This window comes from Myiozetetes cayanensis, unplaced genomic scaffold (assembly GCF_022539395.1).
Source record: "Myiozetetes cayanensis isolate MyiCay16 unplaced genomic scaffold, myiCay2020 scf2-11, whole genome shotgun sequence".
Classification (NCBI taxonomy): domain Eukaryota; kingdom Metazoa; phylum Chordata; class Aves; order Passeriformes; family Tyrannidae; genus Myiozetetes; species Myiozetetes cayanensis.
In genome coordinates this window covers 53263764-53283831 of record NW_026087411.1, presented here as the reverse complement: position 1 = coordinate 53283831, position 20068 = coordinate 53263764, and the positions used below count along the sequence as shown (strand labels likewise).

Sequence of the window (20068 nt, the reverse complement as noted above, 5' to 3'; positions counted from 1 at the left end):
AAGGTTTCAGTGCTGCCTTCAATGTTGAAGAGGATGTGCTGACAAGATGGCAAGTTGTTTCTTTTTTTTTTCTTATTTCTAGAGGAAATTTGCTTTCGTTTCTGTTCTGCTTGCGTATTACATTTCATCTTTACCTTTCTCTGCAAGGCAAACCATGCGCATACTGCAGGACAGGCGTCCACTCTGCTGCCACTAAGCCTGGTGAGGAGTGAGACATGACCCTAGAGGGCCAATGTGCCCCAGCACAGCTGCCTTGTGGCCCAGGCTGCAGCCAGGTCAGACACCCACGGTTTGGGACCGCAGGGAGATAAAACGTTACTTATGAAAGGTGGCTCTTCCACTCCCCTCCACTAATTTTAGACATTAGACATATAGTGACACATGATCAAAACGCTAACTGAAAACACTGAGGTGCAGGTGGTATGGAGAAAAACCATGAGCTGAGATGACTTTGTTACCCCCTTGCACCCAGTTCTTTTGTGCTATGGACAGCTCAACCTGTATTGTGCTAAAACTCTGAACAACTGCCAGATTTGGCAGAATATGAATCAAGTCTTCCTGATCTTTGTGCAAGCCCCAAGACAAGGAACTTGAACACACCTGAATTACAAAGTCAGAACCTGACACTTGCTCTGGAGGGAGCCAGAACGCACACACTGACACACAACATGGCAAATAACTGAGTGTGAAATGGCAGCTCAGAAACTGGTCTGTACTGGTTGGAAAACTCCACATTTCCACAAAGGAAAGCTTGCATGACCTTCTCCACTTTGTTTTATTTTGAAACAGACTCCTTGATTTCTAAAACAGTTCCACTCTGCGCACAAATCTTATTACAAAGCCTATGTCTTCTGCTGACAGTGCTGTAAGTAATTTAGAAACCTAATACAATCATATGTCTGTACAAAATAAATGCCTGTGCTCCCAACACACAAATACCATATATATCATGCTTGTGGGATCCATTTAGATGAAAAAAATTCATACTGGTCACACTAAGATTTTTATTACAAAAATAGTAAAGTTACTCCTGATTCTCATAGAGAAGTGAGGTTTTTCTGTTCACTGTGGACCTTTTAATCTATGTGAACTAACTTTCCAACTACTGTGCTAGTGATTAAGGTTTTTCAGCCCAGTTATTATTGCAGGCAGTACTTAACACCGCAAGGATGGATGACACACAGAAAAGCTACCGGTACAGTAATTTCCAGTAGTGATGCAGAGGGACTGGTTGTTGAAGCTAATGGAGAACATGGACTAATGTCTAATGAAAAACATGGAGAATATCAGTTTTAGCCATCCCTGCTGTTGTCAAAAAGGCTTCTGGAGGGACCAAAGTAATAAGTGAAGGAAGTGTTTCTACTCAAATGACCTCTTTCTCCGTAAACTTCTCATCCATTTCTGATGCTGTGGAATGGACTGCACAGCTACATGTACAGTCATAAATAAAACATGCCAGAAGGAGAGTGATGGCACCTGTGTTCCCATACATAAACCTTCCACTCAATCCTGTTAGTCTTATCTGTATAACTCCTGTGCACAGTCCCTTGTCCTGCCTTATACATGCTCTGGGCTGTGGCTCAGGGAGTGCTTAGAGGCATTGGCCAAAACCATGCTGTGGGCATGACAGTATTCGAGTAGAGATAACTGTCTGATACTACTCAAACTCATGTTCTAGCCTTAGTTTACAGAGATGCTGACTAATACAACAAGAAATGAACAGACTTTTGATGAACTCCTTTTGACATGAGACACAAATTTCACCATCCCAGAGGGTGTAAGATTCCTCTCAAATCAAGACTGGCTTTGCTATCTTCTCTTAAAAGAAGATAAAGAATTAAGACAGGTAAAGAATTAAGGAAAAGGAATCCTGAAATTCAGGAAGAATATCTGTGCCGTCTTATCTTCTGTTACTGTCTGTACAGTATGTTGAAACATGGTGTTAAAACAGGACATGCTCTGACTTCTTCCAGAGAGCAGAGGAGTCATTTCAGCTACAGCTGTGATGGGGAGAAGGTAAGAACAGGTTCTCACTATGTTCTGGATTCCATTACAACATGGAGTCTCTTGTCATCAACCTCCATAAGAGCCCATGACCATTCAGAGATCAGTGCATGAGTTTGAAACATTTAAAATATTTGCAGAAAGCTCAGATGTCTTACAGAGAAAAGGGTTCCTGGTTAATACATTAGCATTCATGCATCATAAAGAGAAAACAACATCAATTCTAGAAATCTTATCAGAAATGAAAGGGAGCAGCTGGCATCCATTCATTTTTCCTTATTTACACACATTTTCCCTAGTGTTCAACTTCATTTTATAGCCAATACAAAAAGAAATAAATTTTCTTTCCAGAAAATTAGATCTAAGATAAAGTTTTCTTTTGTAAAGAAGGGAAGTAAGATTACATTAGAGCTGCACTGGAGTAACGGCAGTGGAGTGATTCAACAGCCAGACTGCATCTGACATGTCAACCTCTGTGACAACAAGGTGGGTTGTTTTGTCTTTTAAATAAACTGCTAAGAAAGAGTATGAGTTAAGACTTTCAAAATTGCAATGGCAACATGCTCATCAATGAACAAATCTACTCTCTTCCCTTAATATTGGTGATAAAAAAGAGGCAGAGGTGATGCTTTATTTGCCATCATAACAAGACATTACGTATCAAAAAACCACTTGAGTAGGTTTTTGCAAACTAAGCTATTTCAGAAGCAGCTGAATTAAGTGATCCTGCCAGAAGCATTTTCTTCCTTTTTAGTTATTTCTTATACTACACTTGCATACCTAAAGAATGATTGTCTTTATTAAAAACCATTTTAATGTTGCAGTCATCTTTGCTTTTTTTTTTTTTTTTAGTTTAAATACTACAATACTATAGCAATTATCACACCGTAACAATAATTAAATGTGTGTACATGTTCAAGTGTAACATACATACAATGTTTAAAAATGATCAGGTGGCTCTTTATTTTTCTTCTTTCTTTTTAGCCAAACACAGAGAAAAAATATAAACTGAAAATGCTTATGACAGAAATACTTCTGTTCCCTTGATGAAGTAGAAGACAAAAATGAAGCTTTTGTTGTCCTAAGCAGGACTAACATCTGTTAATATACATCATATAGCTAATACCCCTTATGATGCCTTTTAAAAAACTTTAAAAACCTTGTCTTTCCCTTAGGCACATGTACACACAAAATTATAAACAACAGCAAATTACTAAAGCTTCACGAAATTATGCACTAAGGTTGTATTAATTATATTTGTACACTGACCAATACAAAATCATGTGTTTCTTGAATACTATTTCCTTAGCATTAACCATGAAAAACTCCCACTGAATGTGCAGGGTGCTGCTATAAAATCTCAAATAGATTAATCTGATATTTTAAAATCTCGGCTTGAATATGAAAAAACTTACAGAAAAGCAGAAGCAAATACAAAGGAAGTGACTGCAAAGGAACAAGTCATTGCATATCAGTTGATGGACAGCAACTACTGGTTGTGTGTGTCTACTGGCGCACACTTAACCCACTGTCAATAAGAGGTCTTTTGATTTAGCCATTGATTTTCATGAATGAATTAAACCTGAAAACACGTGGAACACTTCACTTTAAGCTCACAAAAACTTTGGAATTTAGAGTGATAGCAGGTCATCATTAAAGTACACATCCAATAAATAAAAAATGAGGAAAAGTACAACATGCAACTAGTATATTGTAAAAATTAACTTACCTAAGGAAAAAAAATACATTGGGCTATGGCTCTCTCTAGAGAGGCATGTTTAGTGACAGAGCATGGGACAAAAACAACTGAGGAACCTCAGTAAGGAATAAGAAAGTTCCCCTTGTTCAAGGGCAGAAGCTGAAGAAGGGGCTAGACAGGCTTATTACTCTGAAAACCATGCAATGAGAGAAGCAGAAGCAGACTGAATGCATGTACTAATCATCAAATAATTAGAGAAAAATAACATAAAGTCCTCTATTTATGAATCAGCTCCAAAAAATTAAATAAGTGAAGAGATATTTTCCACTACCAGTAAAGGAAAAACTTGTGCGTGTGTGTGTAATCACAAAAATTTCCAATGCTTGGTATGTTAGAAAGGCACTGGTCAGTACCCTTGAGAAAAAGAGCAAATGTTTGCACACCCATGACAGAAGTTTTTGGCGGGCTTTCCTTCCTCAAACAACAGTTTGTGTTGTATTCCCTCTGTCAGGATTTTCACCACAGAATACAACAGAACTGAGATGGACCTAAAGCAGTGACTCCCAAATCTAGCTCATCTGTGGATAAACAACATTGAGATAGAAGTGGCAGGATAAAGCTAAACAAATGAAAAACATTATTCTCTGTAATGAATGCAATAAAATTTGGCAACCTGTTAGCATGGCAGGATGATCAGGAAGATCACAGTCAGACTGAAACTCTGCCTAGCCCACCCATTTCAGATGGCAAGGACAGCTCAGGAAGGCTTTGGACTGATGGACCATGTCTGGGTTTTTGCCCAGCTAAACATGTCCACAGTCAGCACCCCCAGAACACCGCAAGGAAACATCCAACAGAACACAACTCACACATTAATGAAGTGTTTTAGTAATTGATTGATTATTCTCACACAAGCCTGTGACACCAGAACCCTTAATATGCAACCAGGTTGTCTGCACAGACTGTTGATGGTACTGGAACAAACATCTTCATCTTTGTTCTGACCATGGTGTGGTCAGACCTGAGATGGGTGGGTTACAGATTGCAAGAGCTAAGAATACAGTGTTGTTCCATTGCTTATGGGGGGCCAGCGATACCTGGCCATAAAGTACTTACTGTCACTGGCAAAAATGGCATGGTACTTAACCCTAAGGTGCTACTTAAAATAAACATTGAAAAGGACACAGTGAGAGAGATTTAGGTACTGTAAAAAACCTAAGCAGATGAAAATGCTGTACAAGTCTAAACAAGTAACAGCAATTAAGAAACTGGGGAAGGTTTGACCCATGTACTAGAATACAACCCAAGTAAATCAAGTGAAATCATGTGGGTGGCATAAAAACCCCTGGCTTCTAGAGCAAGCAGGTACAAGATTTCTTTGCATTCAAGATACCTCAGATCTTATTTTCACTTTCCAGAAACCAGCCTTACTAATATATGTCGAGCTAGACTGGTGACATCCCATATGAAACCTATGTTTGACACACATGAAGCATCTGACTTAGTCATTTACGCTACAGGGTGATGGGCTAGTGAGCATGTGTAGATCAGCTTGCAGTGTCAATGTCACTTAGATGATGTAAATACTAGTTCTCAGTATTCTTGTCCAGTTAATAGGCAGGTAAAAGAAATAAAGAATCAAAAAAAAACACCAAACAACCCACTTGCACTGCAGCAATACGGTATTTTTGGATGTCTCTGTATGAACCTGTTAGATGTGTCCCAAGCAGCATCACCGATGTGCACAATATTTAGACACCATGTCTCTGCTAATGTACCTGATATTGAGTGAACACTTAGGCTGACAAGCAACTTCAGCAACTGAGGGGTAGTAGCATAAAAATATGTCACTGACATCACTGACACAGGACAAATTCAGAGGCTTATTCTTTATCCGCTAAAAGGAAAGCTTAATAATATTTTTGCTAATCAGTTTTTAACTCAAATAAAAGCTAAAAAAATATTTAAAACTTCTCATTTCTTTATCCAATCACATTCTATTTTTTTAAAAAGCTCCAAAATATTCTTAGGAGAAAGGTCTTGGAGAAAAAAGAGCAAATGTTTGTACACCCATGACACAGTTTTTGGCAGGCTTTCCTTCCTCAGACAGCCGTTTGGGTTGTATTCACTATCTCTTCTTTTAATGAACTGTTCTTCTAATTAGAATTTCTTCTTCTAATGTTTCTCCATTAACCATGAAAACAAAAAATCAAGTTTCTACATTGAGCTCTTCTTCTTCAGCCCACATAAAACCTCGTCATCTTCTCCAAGTCCATCAGGACACGACTGAACACATTTGAAGTTGTCTGGGCTACAGTAATAGTGACTTGATTTCCCTTTGGTATCTGGACAATTTGTTTTCACATTTGCATCTGCTAATATCTTCAGTACAACCACCACATTTCTTCACACCCATTCAACAAAGGATGTTTCTTTGCTTATGTGAAGCAAGCAGTAATGGAAAACATCACTGTAGTGAAATTAGGACTTCCTGCAAAGAGATCTGCAGTACTTCTCCTTTTCACAGAAAGATCAATGTTTAAGAAAAACCTCTGGACTCCTTTTATTTTTCTTTAAAATTATTTTCTTATATGCTTTAATATCTATCTTGCAGTCTCCTCACTGTTTATTTGTCTGACTGCTTCTCTTCACAACGTGAATAGCTTTGGGGAAGATGGAAACTAATGACCTAGCTAAGGCTTTAACCCAGACCCCCTAGTGTTTTACCAGCTGTGCTATTAGGTTAACTGGCTGAATCTCCTCTGCTTCTCTCTCTGATATTACAAAACCCAGTCTATGTATAGCATGCAATAATGTTTAAATTTTTCCCACCTCTAAACCTCCCTCTGCTGCTGCCTAGCCTTGAAATTCATATAATCTATCATTGATAAATTAGAATCTGGGGAAGGATCAGACAGATTACCCAGATGGTAGCTGGGGAAGAAATATCCAACCTTTCCTAATGCGAACCTTGCATAATGCTCTCTGATGCAAATTTTAAGTGCTATACTGAGGACAGAGAAGGAAAGACATTTGTGGAGATGCTGATGCACTGGCTAAACAAAAAAACATTGCTCATCCACCATGTTATACATAATTTGTTACTGTAACATACCTTACACCAGATGCTTCTACTATGATGCTTGAAAAATCAAGGCAACAGTGACTGGTAGTAGAAAAGCACCCACCCTGCCCTCCCAACTGCCCCTGAAGCAAATCCTTAATTTTAGTAGGTAGTTTGGACTGCTGGAATTAATCTCAGCAGCAACATGAAAAACCTGAGGAGTATGTCTGCTTTGTACAGTCAACATTTGTCCAAGTTTGCCTAATAATATGCATACTTAGGAAAATCACAGAGGAGAGCAAGGAAGGAATGGCATTTTTAAATGTATAATATGCAAGGCCTGCAGGCTTAACAGTCTAAATTTCAGATTTGAAAAATTTACCCTCCCCACAGACTGCTGTTCCAAGGTTCCTTGGATCAACTCAGATCTTCCTTTTCATGAAGTAAATATATTGAATACCACGGCATATACATATATATATATATATATATATTTTTCTTTTTTGTGGACAAGACTAAAATACACATGATGTGTCTTTTCTGTCTTGCACACATGTAAAATAAATCATAATGTTTTTTCAAAAACACAAAATCAGCATGTTTTTCTCAGTCTCCAAATGCCTTTGTCTCAGTCTTATTTTTACTGTGATTTATGATTTGACTGATTTTCCCCTTCCTTGTTTTGCAGCTGTTCCCTGACGAGCGTTTATTCTGCAGCCTTTTGGGATCCTTTGGGATAGAAAGAACTATCCAGTGTTAGCTATTAATATATGTATTATATAGATTTCAACTCACTGTCCCATATATTAACTTAAAATGACATAAAATGTCTCAGATCAGAGGTTCTTTATCTTTAGAGAAGCTTCATAAAAAGGTTAACTTAGTTTCTAAGGGAGCAGTGTCCTGAAAACAATGGTGCTGTTGAACAGGCAGACCACAGGCAGCTCCCAGTTTATAGGTCACCATGGGAAGCTGTCCCAGGGACACGGGTCATATCCAGTAACTTTATGTCAAGCCTGGTGACAGCAACATTGACTGTCACTTTGTCAAGTTCTTCATCAGTAACTGCTGTGGCTTATCTTGCTCCCTGAGCCCAGAGGCAGGGAATTTGACAGATGCCTAATGAAGTCAGTGGAAACTTCTCTATTGAGAAGTCTCTCTGCTGGCAACTATATAAACTCTCTCAGAATAAGTCAATTTTGCTCCCTAATTCAAAAAGAGAATCCCCAATTTAGCTTAAAAAATGAAATAAAGATTCATCCCCAAGTATAACAAGATTTAACATCAGCAAGAAGAGTGCAATGACCAGCTGCTAGTATACAAAATGTATTTGCTGAGACCCGACTCTGGGTTTTGATTGTATAGATACTATTATCTACTACAAATCCTAGTTCTGCAGTTTTGCTGTCTCCCAGTGTGGCTTATCACACGTAAATCATACTTTGTCCTGCTTCATTTCTTCTTGCAGATGGCCAGTACTGCCATGTATTTAGTATAGGCCGCAACTAATCAGATCAACCTAAGACTGAGACTGGCTGGTGTATATTTGAAACTCAAGTACAGCCTGAAACCAGCATCCTGAAATGGCAATTGATATCTTTAACAATTAACCTATTTTGGCAGAGTAACATAACTTCTAATACTTTTGGGCAAGAAAAGCAGGTCTTCCTGAAGTGCTTGAGAGACAGACACAGAGCTATTCACTCCATAGCTCAGCAAGAAAAACAGTAACCTTTCAACCCAGAAATGTTGATTACTAATTAAAGTAGACATATTTTGTAGCTTTTTTGCTGTGCATTGCTACTCAAAATAGTAAAGAAAAATAGCATATATATATTTAAAAAACCTGCTCATCACATTGAGACTACACTTCAGTTCACTTCTACTTCTACTGTCAAATTTAAAATACAGAGGTAAAAACGAATTATAGCCTGATGCTTTTTAAAGACTGACGATAAATTTAGCACTCACTGAATTGAGAAACTAATGTAGTTTTATTGAGTCACCAAAGAAGTTTAGCAAACAGCTCTACCATCACATGCAGGTCTGCTCTGTGTACTTGTATGCATCATGTTCCTACTTCATCACGTGACTTGAGATAAAAAAAGGTATGTTTTACAGAGTTAAGTGTGACAGTTTCAACTAAAACCTGCTTTTCCTCCTTACGTGATGCACTTTTTCTGGCTGTTGAGGGCATAATTCCTCTAACCCCATTTTTCTGGGCACGAAGATTTCCTCCCAGCCTGGCACAGTGTTCCTACATACCAGACAGAGCTCAGCTCCTCCGCACTGACCCACTTGGAGCGCTATGAGCAGAAGAGGCACTCAAACATACCTGTGGCTTTGCACTCAATGCATGTCTCAAGCATCTTCCTTTAAGAGCCTGAAACACTTCAGTCTACATCAAGTAAACTTATTACCAAGTCTGATTTAACCTTAAGTGGTGTCATCGTTAACATGGCAAGCAGAAGAATTTTAATGACACGAATCATTTTATTCTCTAGCTCCTCAGTGCTCTGAATAGATCCCAAATCCCCAAATGAGAGCAAAGAACGTATTCTCAGGGAAAAAGTCTTTTTAAGATCTAAAAGCAAACTACAGTATCTTTTTTGTTGCAATAAGAGTTCTTTGATCTATTTTCTTCCTTCTGGTTTGTCTTTTTAAGAAGAGAATAGATTTCAGGGAAAAGAATCTCTACCATCGAATGTCAGTATTAAGCCATAAATCTCATCAGGAATTGTAGGTGTAAAACATGCAATTGGTATTCCGTGTCTTCCGCACAAGCAAAAACATTTATATTTTGTTAGAAGAAAATACATGACTGTGGAATTTATGTGATGACTGTGTACAAATAAGCATGCCCAGAAAACAGTTAAAGAGGAGAAAAATACCTATATGAAATCTAATGAGCAAATTAGGAAACTGTAGTTACAGGAATTCAGTTGCTACTTAGTGTTTATAGGGAAGCACAAAGAGAACATCAAAATGCCTGATCACATCCCATCTGTTACTACCTCTTGCTGGATAACATCTTGGCTGCCAAAAAAGCTATTTAAATTTACTACATTGCAGCTACTGATAAATATCACTTCCGTGAAGATCTAATACTAAATAAGGACAAGATCTGAGGATAAACCTTACAAGCAGTTGTGTCAAAAAGATCCAAATTTTGCTTACTATAACACCTGTACTCCTACAAGCCTGCAGTTTCTTATTTCCTGTCCCTGTTTGTGATATATTTTTAACAGAGCACATAACTACAACAATCCTCAAAAGCTGGATCATGTCAACAATGGAAAGAAATAAAGCTAGAACAGAAAGAATGACATAAAAAACTAAAAATGAAGAAGTGCTGGGAGAAGGTGATGGAGAAGGCGGCGACTTCTGTTCAATAATTCTGGAGGTGCTTACTCCAGGCACTGTCCACATAGATCTGACAGGCACAGAATGCTGCCATGAAAATGCCTCCAGCAATGGAATACATTTTCCAGCACATCACAGCAGCTGCAACAGCAATTCTGCTTGCAATCCATGTCCAAAAAGAAAAGTTCTCAGTGGTCCTATTTCAGCATATCTCAAGGACTAATTAAATCCTCATTACTATCTTCTAATTATTCCAGTGCTCTGGGATTTCACTCAGCAAGTCCCCAATGGTGCATTAGATGAAAAGGGTTAAATAACCTGTGTTGATTTTGAGACTCCAGATCTATTTCAGACCTTTAGCATATCATCAGCATTATCATGAATATTTAACTACGTACTGCTGTGAAAATTATAAGGGGAAAACAATTAAAGATTTTTTAAAAATTAATTCTGACCCATATACATTTGCACTAATAAATAAGGCTTCTTTAAGTATCCCCATTATGAGAGTGCTTGCCAGAGTAATAACGTGAAGTCATTAACTGTTTCCATTAAATTCAATGGTTTTTAGGAACTCCCAATTCACTATTTTAATACAAGACTGAAACCTGACATGTACATACCCAACTGCATAAGCATGAAAAATACTACTTAAAAGCAGGTAAGTTTTCTAAGCTTTTTCAAAATTAGGTAAGAAACCATTCATTCCTGCTGGGGGACAAAATGCTTATTTCAACATTATTGTTACACGTATTCTCCTAACAGTGCTTGCACAGGTGAGTATTTGTATAGGCAGATGGAAATCTCCATTAGTTTACAAAAGTAAGAATGGGAGTATAAGCAAATGGCCAAGATGACAGTTTCTGTTTCATGCTGCAGTTTCAGGAAACTAATTTAGGGTGTTAATTGAGATATGCTGGATTTCCATTTGATCCCTAGAAATAACTTCTAACTCATTGAGCAGTTCTGGTTACTAAGGACATCCTCAAAGTGCAATTTCCAAAACCTAAACAAGTGAGTAGGTACAGCTGAATACAAAGAACTCAAGAGAATGTGTACCTCAACTATTTGCTGAATGGTCATGACAGCTGTGGTATCATTGCTGCCCTATCTCTGGGCCTGATGCAACAAAAGTTTATAAAAAGCTTTGAGTTCAATAAACACAAAAAAATCAAGTCCCTAGTTTTGATCATATAAAGAAAAGTCTGGAGTAGGTATATCAGAAACAAAGAGCAAAACACGCATCCTCCTTCCCCCCAAAAGCATAGCAAGTTTCAATGACTACTTCAATTAGTCATGACTACATTGCCATTATGGTATCCCCAAGCAATGGTAATTGCTGGGATTCTGCAGCAGCTAACACACATGCAGGTGGAGTGGCCGTGGCCACTCCTGCTTTTCCGAGAGACTTCTGACATGAGACCTACACAGCCTGCTCTATCCCCAAAGCTCTCCGGCTCTGACGGTCCATTAAGATGTATGGGACTTACTTTAAGTCCCAGTACTTTTAAAGACACGTGAGCTGAGACATAGGTTATGTACATAAAAGTAGATGTAATTTCTTGTTACCTAGGTAGACAACATGTCTTTGTAGAACTAAAACCATTTCACTGATTTGGCATCAAACAACAATGGTCAGTTACCAATTCTGGGACAAGAAGAGAAGTCCCTAGGATAGCATGCTCCATTTACACTGACCAGGTCCAAATGTCCTACAGCTCAAGCAGGACATGAAAAATTTAAAAATTATTTTTAAAAAGTAAGTAAGCATGAAATAAGCTATATAAAAAGAAAGTGGAGAGCACAAAAATATCAAATCCCCCAAGAAATTTCTATTGCTGTATATATGCACAACAATACCACTCTCCTTCCACACATAGAGTGTACATGTAAAAATATGTTCACTGCTTCATGCTGCACTGTATGACAGGGGAGGTATACTCTTAGGCAGGCAAACATAAAAATTCCAGCTGGGTGCTGAGTAACCACGGAAAGCAGGGTAAGATATAGTCAAACACTTCTGTAATAAAGTAAGTGTAAACTTAATGGCCCAAGATAGGGGTTTAGCATCCAAAAGTGCTAAAGCTCAGACTCCACCTGTCAGTCAAGCTTCATGATAGCTGATAAATAAGATTTTTTTCAAGTATTCAGAGCAGAAGATTCTGCTCAAGAAATGATTACTAATCATTTGTTCATTCAATTCTCTCTCTAAACAAGGAAAAAAATGCTATACAAAGTGCCAAATAACATTACCTAATCCAGTGTAGTGTCACTGGGTCACTGGGGTTTTTGTTTTAATTTTCTTTTTTTTTTTTTCTCTTCTTTTTTTGGGAGAAAGTGTATCAGTAAGCCAAGAGTTTAAATTACTGTAACAGATGCCCAAGGATCAGGTGTCCTTAGCAGCAACGATTTTCTGCTCAGGTTTTTATCAGTAAATGACAAGCACCTTCCCTTTGAGCCCCCATCATTCCCCCTCCTTTCTTTCTTCAAGTTCAGTGGAAACCAGTTCAAGCAAGCAAAGGAATCAACTAATGTAACAGCCTTTTTAAAAGGTGAAGTTTTCCATTTCAAAGGAGCCTCTAATCAATGACAGTGCACAAAAGGGAATGCACGCATGTTTATGTGCGTACCGCACAGACTTTTGAGAAGCTTTGGGGAACATGTTCTGCAAAATCAATATGACCTAGCTAGTTACAAATTTTGAATCTCCCACAAGAACCAAAAGGACTTCTTGTACAAGCTGGGTCACAAAATCATGCACATTACACCAGTTTTTGCATATGAAGTGTTCAAAAACTGCAACATTCACAAAAACCTTTTCTCTAAGAACATACCTACAAATCTCACTGCAGAGAAAAAACAAAAAGTCTAAATCAATCTGTAAATTTTACTTCTCTCACTGTTATTTACTTGTTTGACTTCCCAGTTATGGCACCTGTCTTCTCTGTTTTACTTCTGAATACCCCTCTGCCTCTCCCAACCATACAATGACCCCCAGTTTTGTTCTACAGCAGAACAGAGAGGTTTGATTTTTCCAGCTCTGTCAGACCCGTGTAACTCATCCCCCAAAGCCACAATGCAGAAACAATTATTACTGGGTAGAATAACATTTTGTGCCAAAACCCAGTTGTGTCAGGAAATGCAAACATTTTTGTGAGATGTTTGGGTCTTTAAAGCCTCCAACTGATCTATTCTTGCTGCCTTGTGACATTCTATCGCACAAGGCATCATATACTTGTGTTGGGTACTGAGGCCCTTCTTTTTCTCACCAAACATGTACAGTATTCTAAATTTTTTAAAGGAGAAAATAAGTCCCTGCACTAACAACTGAATATAAAGAATGATTGAAAAGGAAACAAAACAAATGAGCATGGAATTCTGTATTTCATGTTCTCATTAATCAGCAGTCCTGGAGGAGGGGACAATCAGCCCAGAAAAACAGCAAAAATTAAGACTCTCTGCTCTTCTTTGTGAGTCCTCTTAGCTCCTCCTGGATGCTATCCCAGAAATTTGTCATTCTGTGAGTTCAACTTGTTTCACTGTGAGAAAACTTCTAGTATTTATGGTATCCCCATATGGTGCTACTTAGGATATTTCTGGAAGCAAGACATTTTAGGAGGGGCATTTCATAAATAACTCCATGTTTATCACAGTTATCATGTGTCTGTTTTGCAAGCCTGTCACTGGCACATGTTAACCACTGCATGGTCAGGATGCCCAATTTACAGCAGTTGATTGGGCAGATGTATGGCCACACAACAAAGCTGTGACAGCTATCTTCCGTGAGCTAGGGAGGAAGGAGGTGAAAGGAAAAAGGTTTAAAAGTTATAAAAGGTAACATTAATTTAAAAATGCTCTGTTTATTTTTGTGAGCACTTGCTAGGAAGCACCCATTTAGAACTGTGCTGTTGCCCGCAACGTTTTCCCTTGCAAGATTTCCAAATGTTTGACCCATTTGACCCAAATATTTTATTTTCTTTTATATTTAAAGTTATTTTTATCCTAGAACTGGATAGAGGACTACCGTGTCCATGCAAAGGTATTAGAGATGAGAGTTTTAAGAACAGTAGCAAAACTGCAGTGCTCATAGCTAGCATTATTTCTGTATATCTTAATTTCAAGATAGACAACAAGAAATTGTATTCTCTAAGATATGACTCAAGTATTTACAGAAACTGCCTCTATACCCTGAGCATTCACTACATTTTGAGAAAACCTTGTTTTCAATTACAGTTTGGTAAAACCTGCTATTCTATTGCTCTTTCCCCAGAGAAGGAACACCCCGCCCCCAAGCCTCTTACAATGAAGACTGTCATTATTTTCCCTGGGAGAAGAAAAGAAATACCAGGAAATCTCACATAGCTAATGTGCCACTGAAAATGAAGGCTGCATTTGGCACCAACTAAAAAAAACCCCAACACCTAACAAACCTCGGTCCTGTGGCATTGGTGACTGGCTCAAGGCAGGGTGGGAGCTGGATTCTGACTGGCTGCCAGGAGGCTGCGGTGGCATCTGACTGCCTGTAACACACAGAGAAAAAAGGGAAAACAGACTTGCTTTTAACATTTCAATGCACAAAACCAAGCCTTGCTGCATTTTTCAACCACTCAACATCAAAGAAAGTACTAACTGTATAAGGTAAAGACAGAGCTCAACAGGTCTAACTTTTTACATATTTTTTTCTTTTATTTTTTGAAACCCGTGGAGGAAACATGCACATATTTAGCAACAGGCATGGCGAAATGTTCAATTTTGTATTGAGCGAGTTCCCAACCTCACCAACATGATCCAATTTATAGCTGCAAATCTCCTGACACATATTTCTGTTAGAGAGTTTAACAAAATCCAAGTCTGCTGAACAATAGGGCTCATCCTGCCGAGCTTAAACTGGCCTCCAGCCAGGCAGACATGGCCTGCTGCCAACAATATTACCAATGAAAAATTCGGTCAATACAAAAATGACTAACAACAACAGTTTAAAAACTATTGCAATGAATCAGTGGTTTCAATATTGTTTGAATGTCCATGTAGAATATGGGCATAAACAATAATATGTAGGTGCATGTGGTGAAAGTGAAGCATGTTTGAAAGAGATCAGACAGAAAAGGAATATCTTATCATTCAAATAAAAGCAAAGGGAAGTTATTTATTAAAATAACTAGCCAGAACAGACAGATCCATTTTTATTACTTCGTTCAAAAGACATCCAGAGAATTCATCCACTGCTGTCTACCCACTCAAACAAGCACAGCACTCACAGTGCTGTCTGTGAGGCTCAGGACACAAAATGTTCCCTTTCAGTGCTAATGGATAATAACGCAGGCTTTTATTGCACTGATGCAAGTCACTCCTCTGGGTCACCATTCAACACCATGTCAAGCAGGGAGGTCCATGCTACCACCCTCCCAATGCCCCAAGGGCCTTGTGCCTAAGAGTCAACTTGTCACAGGAGTAGCAATGAGACCTGTACATCCCCTAGGACTCCTCTTCGCTCCTGGTCTGAGACATGCCTACTGGTGACAGCCCAAGAGGCTTGAAGACCACCTCAGATTAGGCAGCAAATACACACTTTAAGCATTTAGACACTGCAGTGACGAGCACGGTATAAATAGCAGCAGACAGATTTATATCTCTCATCCTCAGAAACTGTTCAGATTATTTTCCGTTTGAAAGAAATGGAACGAAAAAAAACAGAGGCAATAGATTTGTGCCTGCTGAGACTCATTTCCTCCTGCTCAGCAGCTGCCCCTCCGCAGTGCAGGAGCAAGAATCCTGCGGACAATCCTGGCGCTGGGAGCTGGGCTGACAGCGGGGCAGCAGGGCCTGCTCTTTAGAGCCATGAAGAGCCCCAAGTTGGACATAAATGCAGGAAAATGTGTCTGCCCTGCCCCATCCCCTTCCCATCCTCAAAGCAACCGGCTCTCAGCACCAAGAGAAGCACCTTTCTGAAGAAAGGCCAGACTGATAGAGAACAAAAAGAAAATCTATAAAATCTAGAATGTAACCACTGCCTAGCTATTCAGATGAGGTGCATTTGCACTAAAAACATGACACTCAACATTACCAGGAGCAGCTGTGACAACTGTCTCAGAGATGCAAATGCTGGACTAGAGGCAGAATTGTTCCTCTAAAAGACCAAACATGCCACTCAGTGCCTGAGGCTTTGGGATCCACGGCCCATTCACGAACTCTGAGGCATATGACAATAATAATGAAAAAATCCGGATTATGTTTTGATGTCACTCAAGAGCAGGCTGGGGAGACAATAAGTGCCTGCATTATAATGAACGCTTTTGGCTTGACAGGAAGTGACTCAAAGACTGTAAACAAACAGCAATTCCATGTTAACAGAGGGCACTGCCACTTCCACTGTGTATGCCCGAGGCACCGCTATCAGACAGAGTACTTTAGGGATATTGGAACCATCTAAGATTTCTACAAACACTTAAAAAAAATTATTAAAGGCAGGGTAGTCATGACTGCACCACACAGCCCTCAGCAGGGTCCCCCCTTTAGGTGGAGGCTTGGCAACCTTGAGAGATGCTATAGTGCATAGAATAACTATGCTAGGCAACATATTTTGTGTATTAAATATTTTTTTACATGGATAATAACATCAGTTCTCTGTCAGGAACCTTATCCTGCACAGGCAGATTTGCAAGCACAAACCAGGAAAGTCAAGGCCCAGAACAGTACATATACGACATGTTACAAGGAAATCAGTTTCACCTGTATCCTTAGTCAATACAGACTCAGGAGTTTTGCAAATTTACTGAAATTCTTAGCCTCTGCAAACACTAATGCTATTTTATCGGTGCACTTTTTTACATTTACTTCTGGTTTTTTCCTGTATTCAACAAGCTTTAAAGCAAATTTTTTGCTTCACAAAGGAAAACTACTTCATAAACATACTCTAACAACGAACTTTCAAGAGAAGTATCCACTACACTAATTATCAGTGGGTGCTACAGATTATCCAGATGCTGGACATCAAGGTACTGCATCAAAATGTTTTCAGTCAAACTGCCATTTTATTCTTAGAAGTGATCTGAAAGGTAAAAGGAGGCTAAGCACCCAAATACCTTTGAAGACTTGAACTGAACTCTTAATTTGGGTATCTAACTCCTATTGATTGGGAGCTGATGACAGGACTTTAAAAACCTTTGAAGATCCCGTCTGTCATGCTTTTTAAGTTTCTTTGTCATGAAAAGAAATGACCTTAAAGATTTTTCATTTCTTTCCTTTAAATGATCGTAATCCTTCTCTCTTTCAACCAGTATTGCAGTTGTGATTCTTGGAAGACACTTTAAATAATACATTAACAGAGTTTTGTATTTTATTAGGGAAGGAAAACTTCGACAAAAGAAAACCAACCTCTTTTCCTTCTAAACATAAATTCTGCAGCTATTTAGGAGAGAGAGAAAAAAAATCCAATAAATTTTTTTCACTGACAGATTTCTTAGTGCCTCTTTTGAGCCAGTGACACACAGATGGAAGTTTAAACAGGGATGACCTTTTCCCATGTTTTGTACAGCATTTTTGCCCCATTGGTGAGATACTCCACCTGCCAAAACTTATGCAAAGTGAATACTATGGATGTTTCACAATAATTTTACTATGCAAACTCACAGAAAATGCAATAATAATGCACGTCTTTCTTTCCCCTTTATTTAAAAGACCAAATCACTATTCAAATTTATATAGTTATCTAGTAAAATAAGTTGTTAAAGCTACCAAAACCAGTAGTCTATATAATATGGTGTCTGCTTCTAAAAAAAAAAACACAACGGTCAGCTGAAGAGGTAAGAGAATTTAAAAATGCTTAATAACATATTTGTAAGCTGGTTTTCTATTTTTTTTAAATTATGCAAAATGCTTTTAAACATTTTGCAGTTTGAAAATCTACACTTCAAATTAAGTCAGGAGAAACTGCACAGCACCTCTGGAAGACATGGACTGACAAAAGTACTAAACAGTGATTACATTATGACTACAGCCATGCAGTTAAACTGTAAAAAGTAAATTCCTTAGAGCCAACAAAGCAAGCAAGAGCACACCTTCGATAAACTGCTGAGGAGGGGTCCTCACAGTCAATTACAGCCCACATCAGTAACATTTTGAAACTTGCTGAGGGCTCTCTGCTTCCACCACTGCAATGACACTGGAGGATGCTCAGCTGCAATACCCTGTACCAGTTTGACAGTACCTCACAGAATTATGCCAGAACAACTGAATCAAGAAAGCACTTCAGGGATAACAGGGTCCCTCTGGGAAATTACTAGTTATGGGCGGAAGGACGGATATCAGCACAGGAATTTTAAGTTGCATGAGGAACTGGGACAGGAGGGTGGGGGACTGATCACAGCTGTGTTGAAAGGGGAACATTAGGCTGAAGGAAAGCCAAAAGTTAAAGATCTTGTGGGTTGTCTTTGGGACAATTCCCAGTATAATTTAGGAATTAAGAGCTAGAATTGGATTTAATGATATTGGCTGATCACAAAGTAGGGAATTTTAGCCAATATAAAAGATGATAAAAATGCTACCTAAGAAACCCTCTGGATCACCTTTCAGGTTGGAGTATCAAAAATGCAAACATTTATATTCACAGAAACAGGCCTTTTGTAATGGAATAGCTGGAGCTTATCAGGTAGAAATGGGAGAAGAAAAGGAAGGAAGAATCTGACCGTATTTGTTGACCTAAAGTGGTTATAACCTACGAACAGTTGTGACTAACCATTTGATGTGGCACTGAAAGAAACAAATTTATTACTAGGATGAATTAGGATTATTCCCATTACAGATAAGACAACATCCCTGCTTATGTGTCACTGGTGAGCCTTCATACAGACAAATGCAGAAAGCCTAAAAGTGAACTGGAATGGGAACCAGCACGACATAACAGGAGGCTCAAAGAGCAAGTATTATTTAGTATTACAAAAACTAAATCTCTGATTTTGTGACTTCTTTCTAAAAATACATTTGCAGCTAAATATCAGGGAGGAAAAAGAGCATAATGTTTAGGATGATAATCAAACCATTACTGGAATTTGAAACAGCTTCCTTTTAGGAATAATGAGATACTGAAAATCTAGTGATTAAGATGAAATCTGATAAAATAATGGGATAACCATCGCACAGTAGATGTGACAGTAAAGGCTTACAGACCAGAAGGGACATTCTGGGTCTCAGATCCCTACATCAGAAATGAAAGAACATAAGTAGACTTCTATATGGGAGTGTTTCAAATGAGCTTTTCAGGAAATTGAAAGTGAGGCAAAATGACCTCAAAGGAAAGAAATTTTTCGATGGGTAGCATAAAGGAAAACTGGTCATGTGTTTTGTGTTATCTCTTCATCTTACAAAGCCTACGACCCCTAAAGAATAAAGATGAATTTCTTCCCTAATTTATGCATTGTAGCCAAGCTTCCTGTTGTATCAACAGCACTTTTTAAATGACTTATTCATACCAGTAAAAAGCAGGGGCTGTCTGCATATCCTCTCAAATTAAGACACACAAAATATTAAAACCTTCCTCATATCTATGTGGTAATCTGAGTGCAGATGTTTTAAAAGGCCTGAGACATGAGGACCCTTTTAGATACGGCAGCTGTGGTTGTGCTGGGACACACAGAGTCAAGTACTCTCAGACTAAACCTTCTGGCTTTGCTCAGTGCCAGACTGCAGCTAATAACCCTTTGCTAGCACCAGCAATGCTGGTAATCCACTGCAGCCTGCACACTGAGACAATTTCCACCTCCCTGACTCAGAAGCTCCAGCCCAAACCCAGAAGCCTCCCACCTTGGGATGCTTTTGGTGGCTGGCCGAGTGGCTTGCTGGACGCAAGACTTGCAAGTGACTGATTTGTTCCACAGCAGCAACGCAAAGCTTCTTTAAACAAGACGCTTATCAACTCAAGCTAAACCTATGGATGTTCTACA

At 38.7% G+C, this 20068-nt stretch overlaps 2 protein-coding genes across 2 annotated transcripts in view; both read right to left on the bottom strand.

The window, feature by feature from the left end:
- ZDHHC14 (zinc finger DHHC-type palmitoyltransferase 14) overlaps positions 1 to 20068 on the bottom strand; it is a 645017-nt gene that overhangs the window by 271015 nt on the left and 353934 nt on the right. The gene's annotated exons all lie outside the window — the stretch shown is intronic.
- ARID1B (AT-rich interaction domain 1B) overlaps positions 1 to 20068 on the bottom strand; it is a 326431-nt gene that overhangs the window by 67190 nt on the left and 239173 nt on the right. Inside the window, 1 exon segment of the mRNA XM_050316193.1 lies at positions 14561 to 14650. Within this exon segment, the coding sequence (XP_050172150.1) occupies positions 14561 to 14650 (90 nt within the window).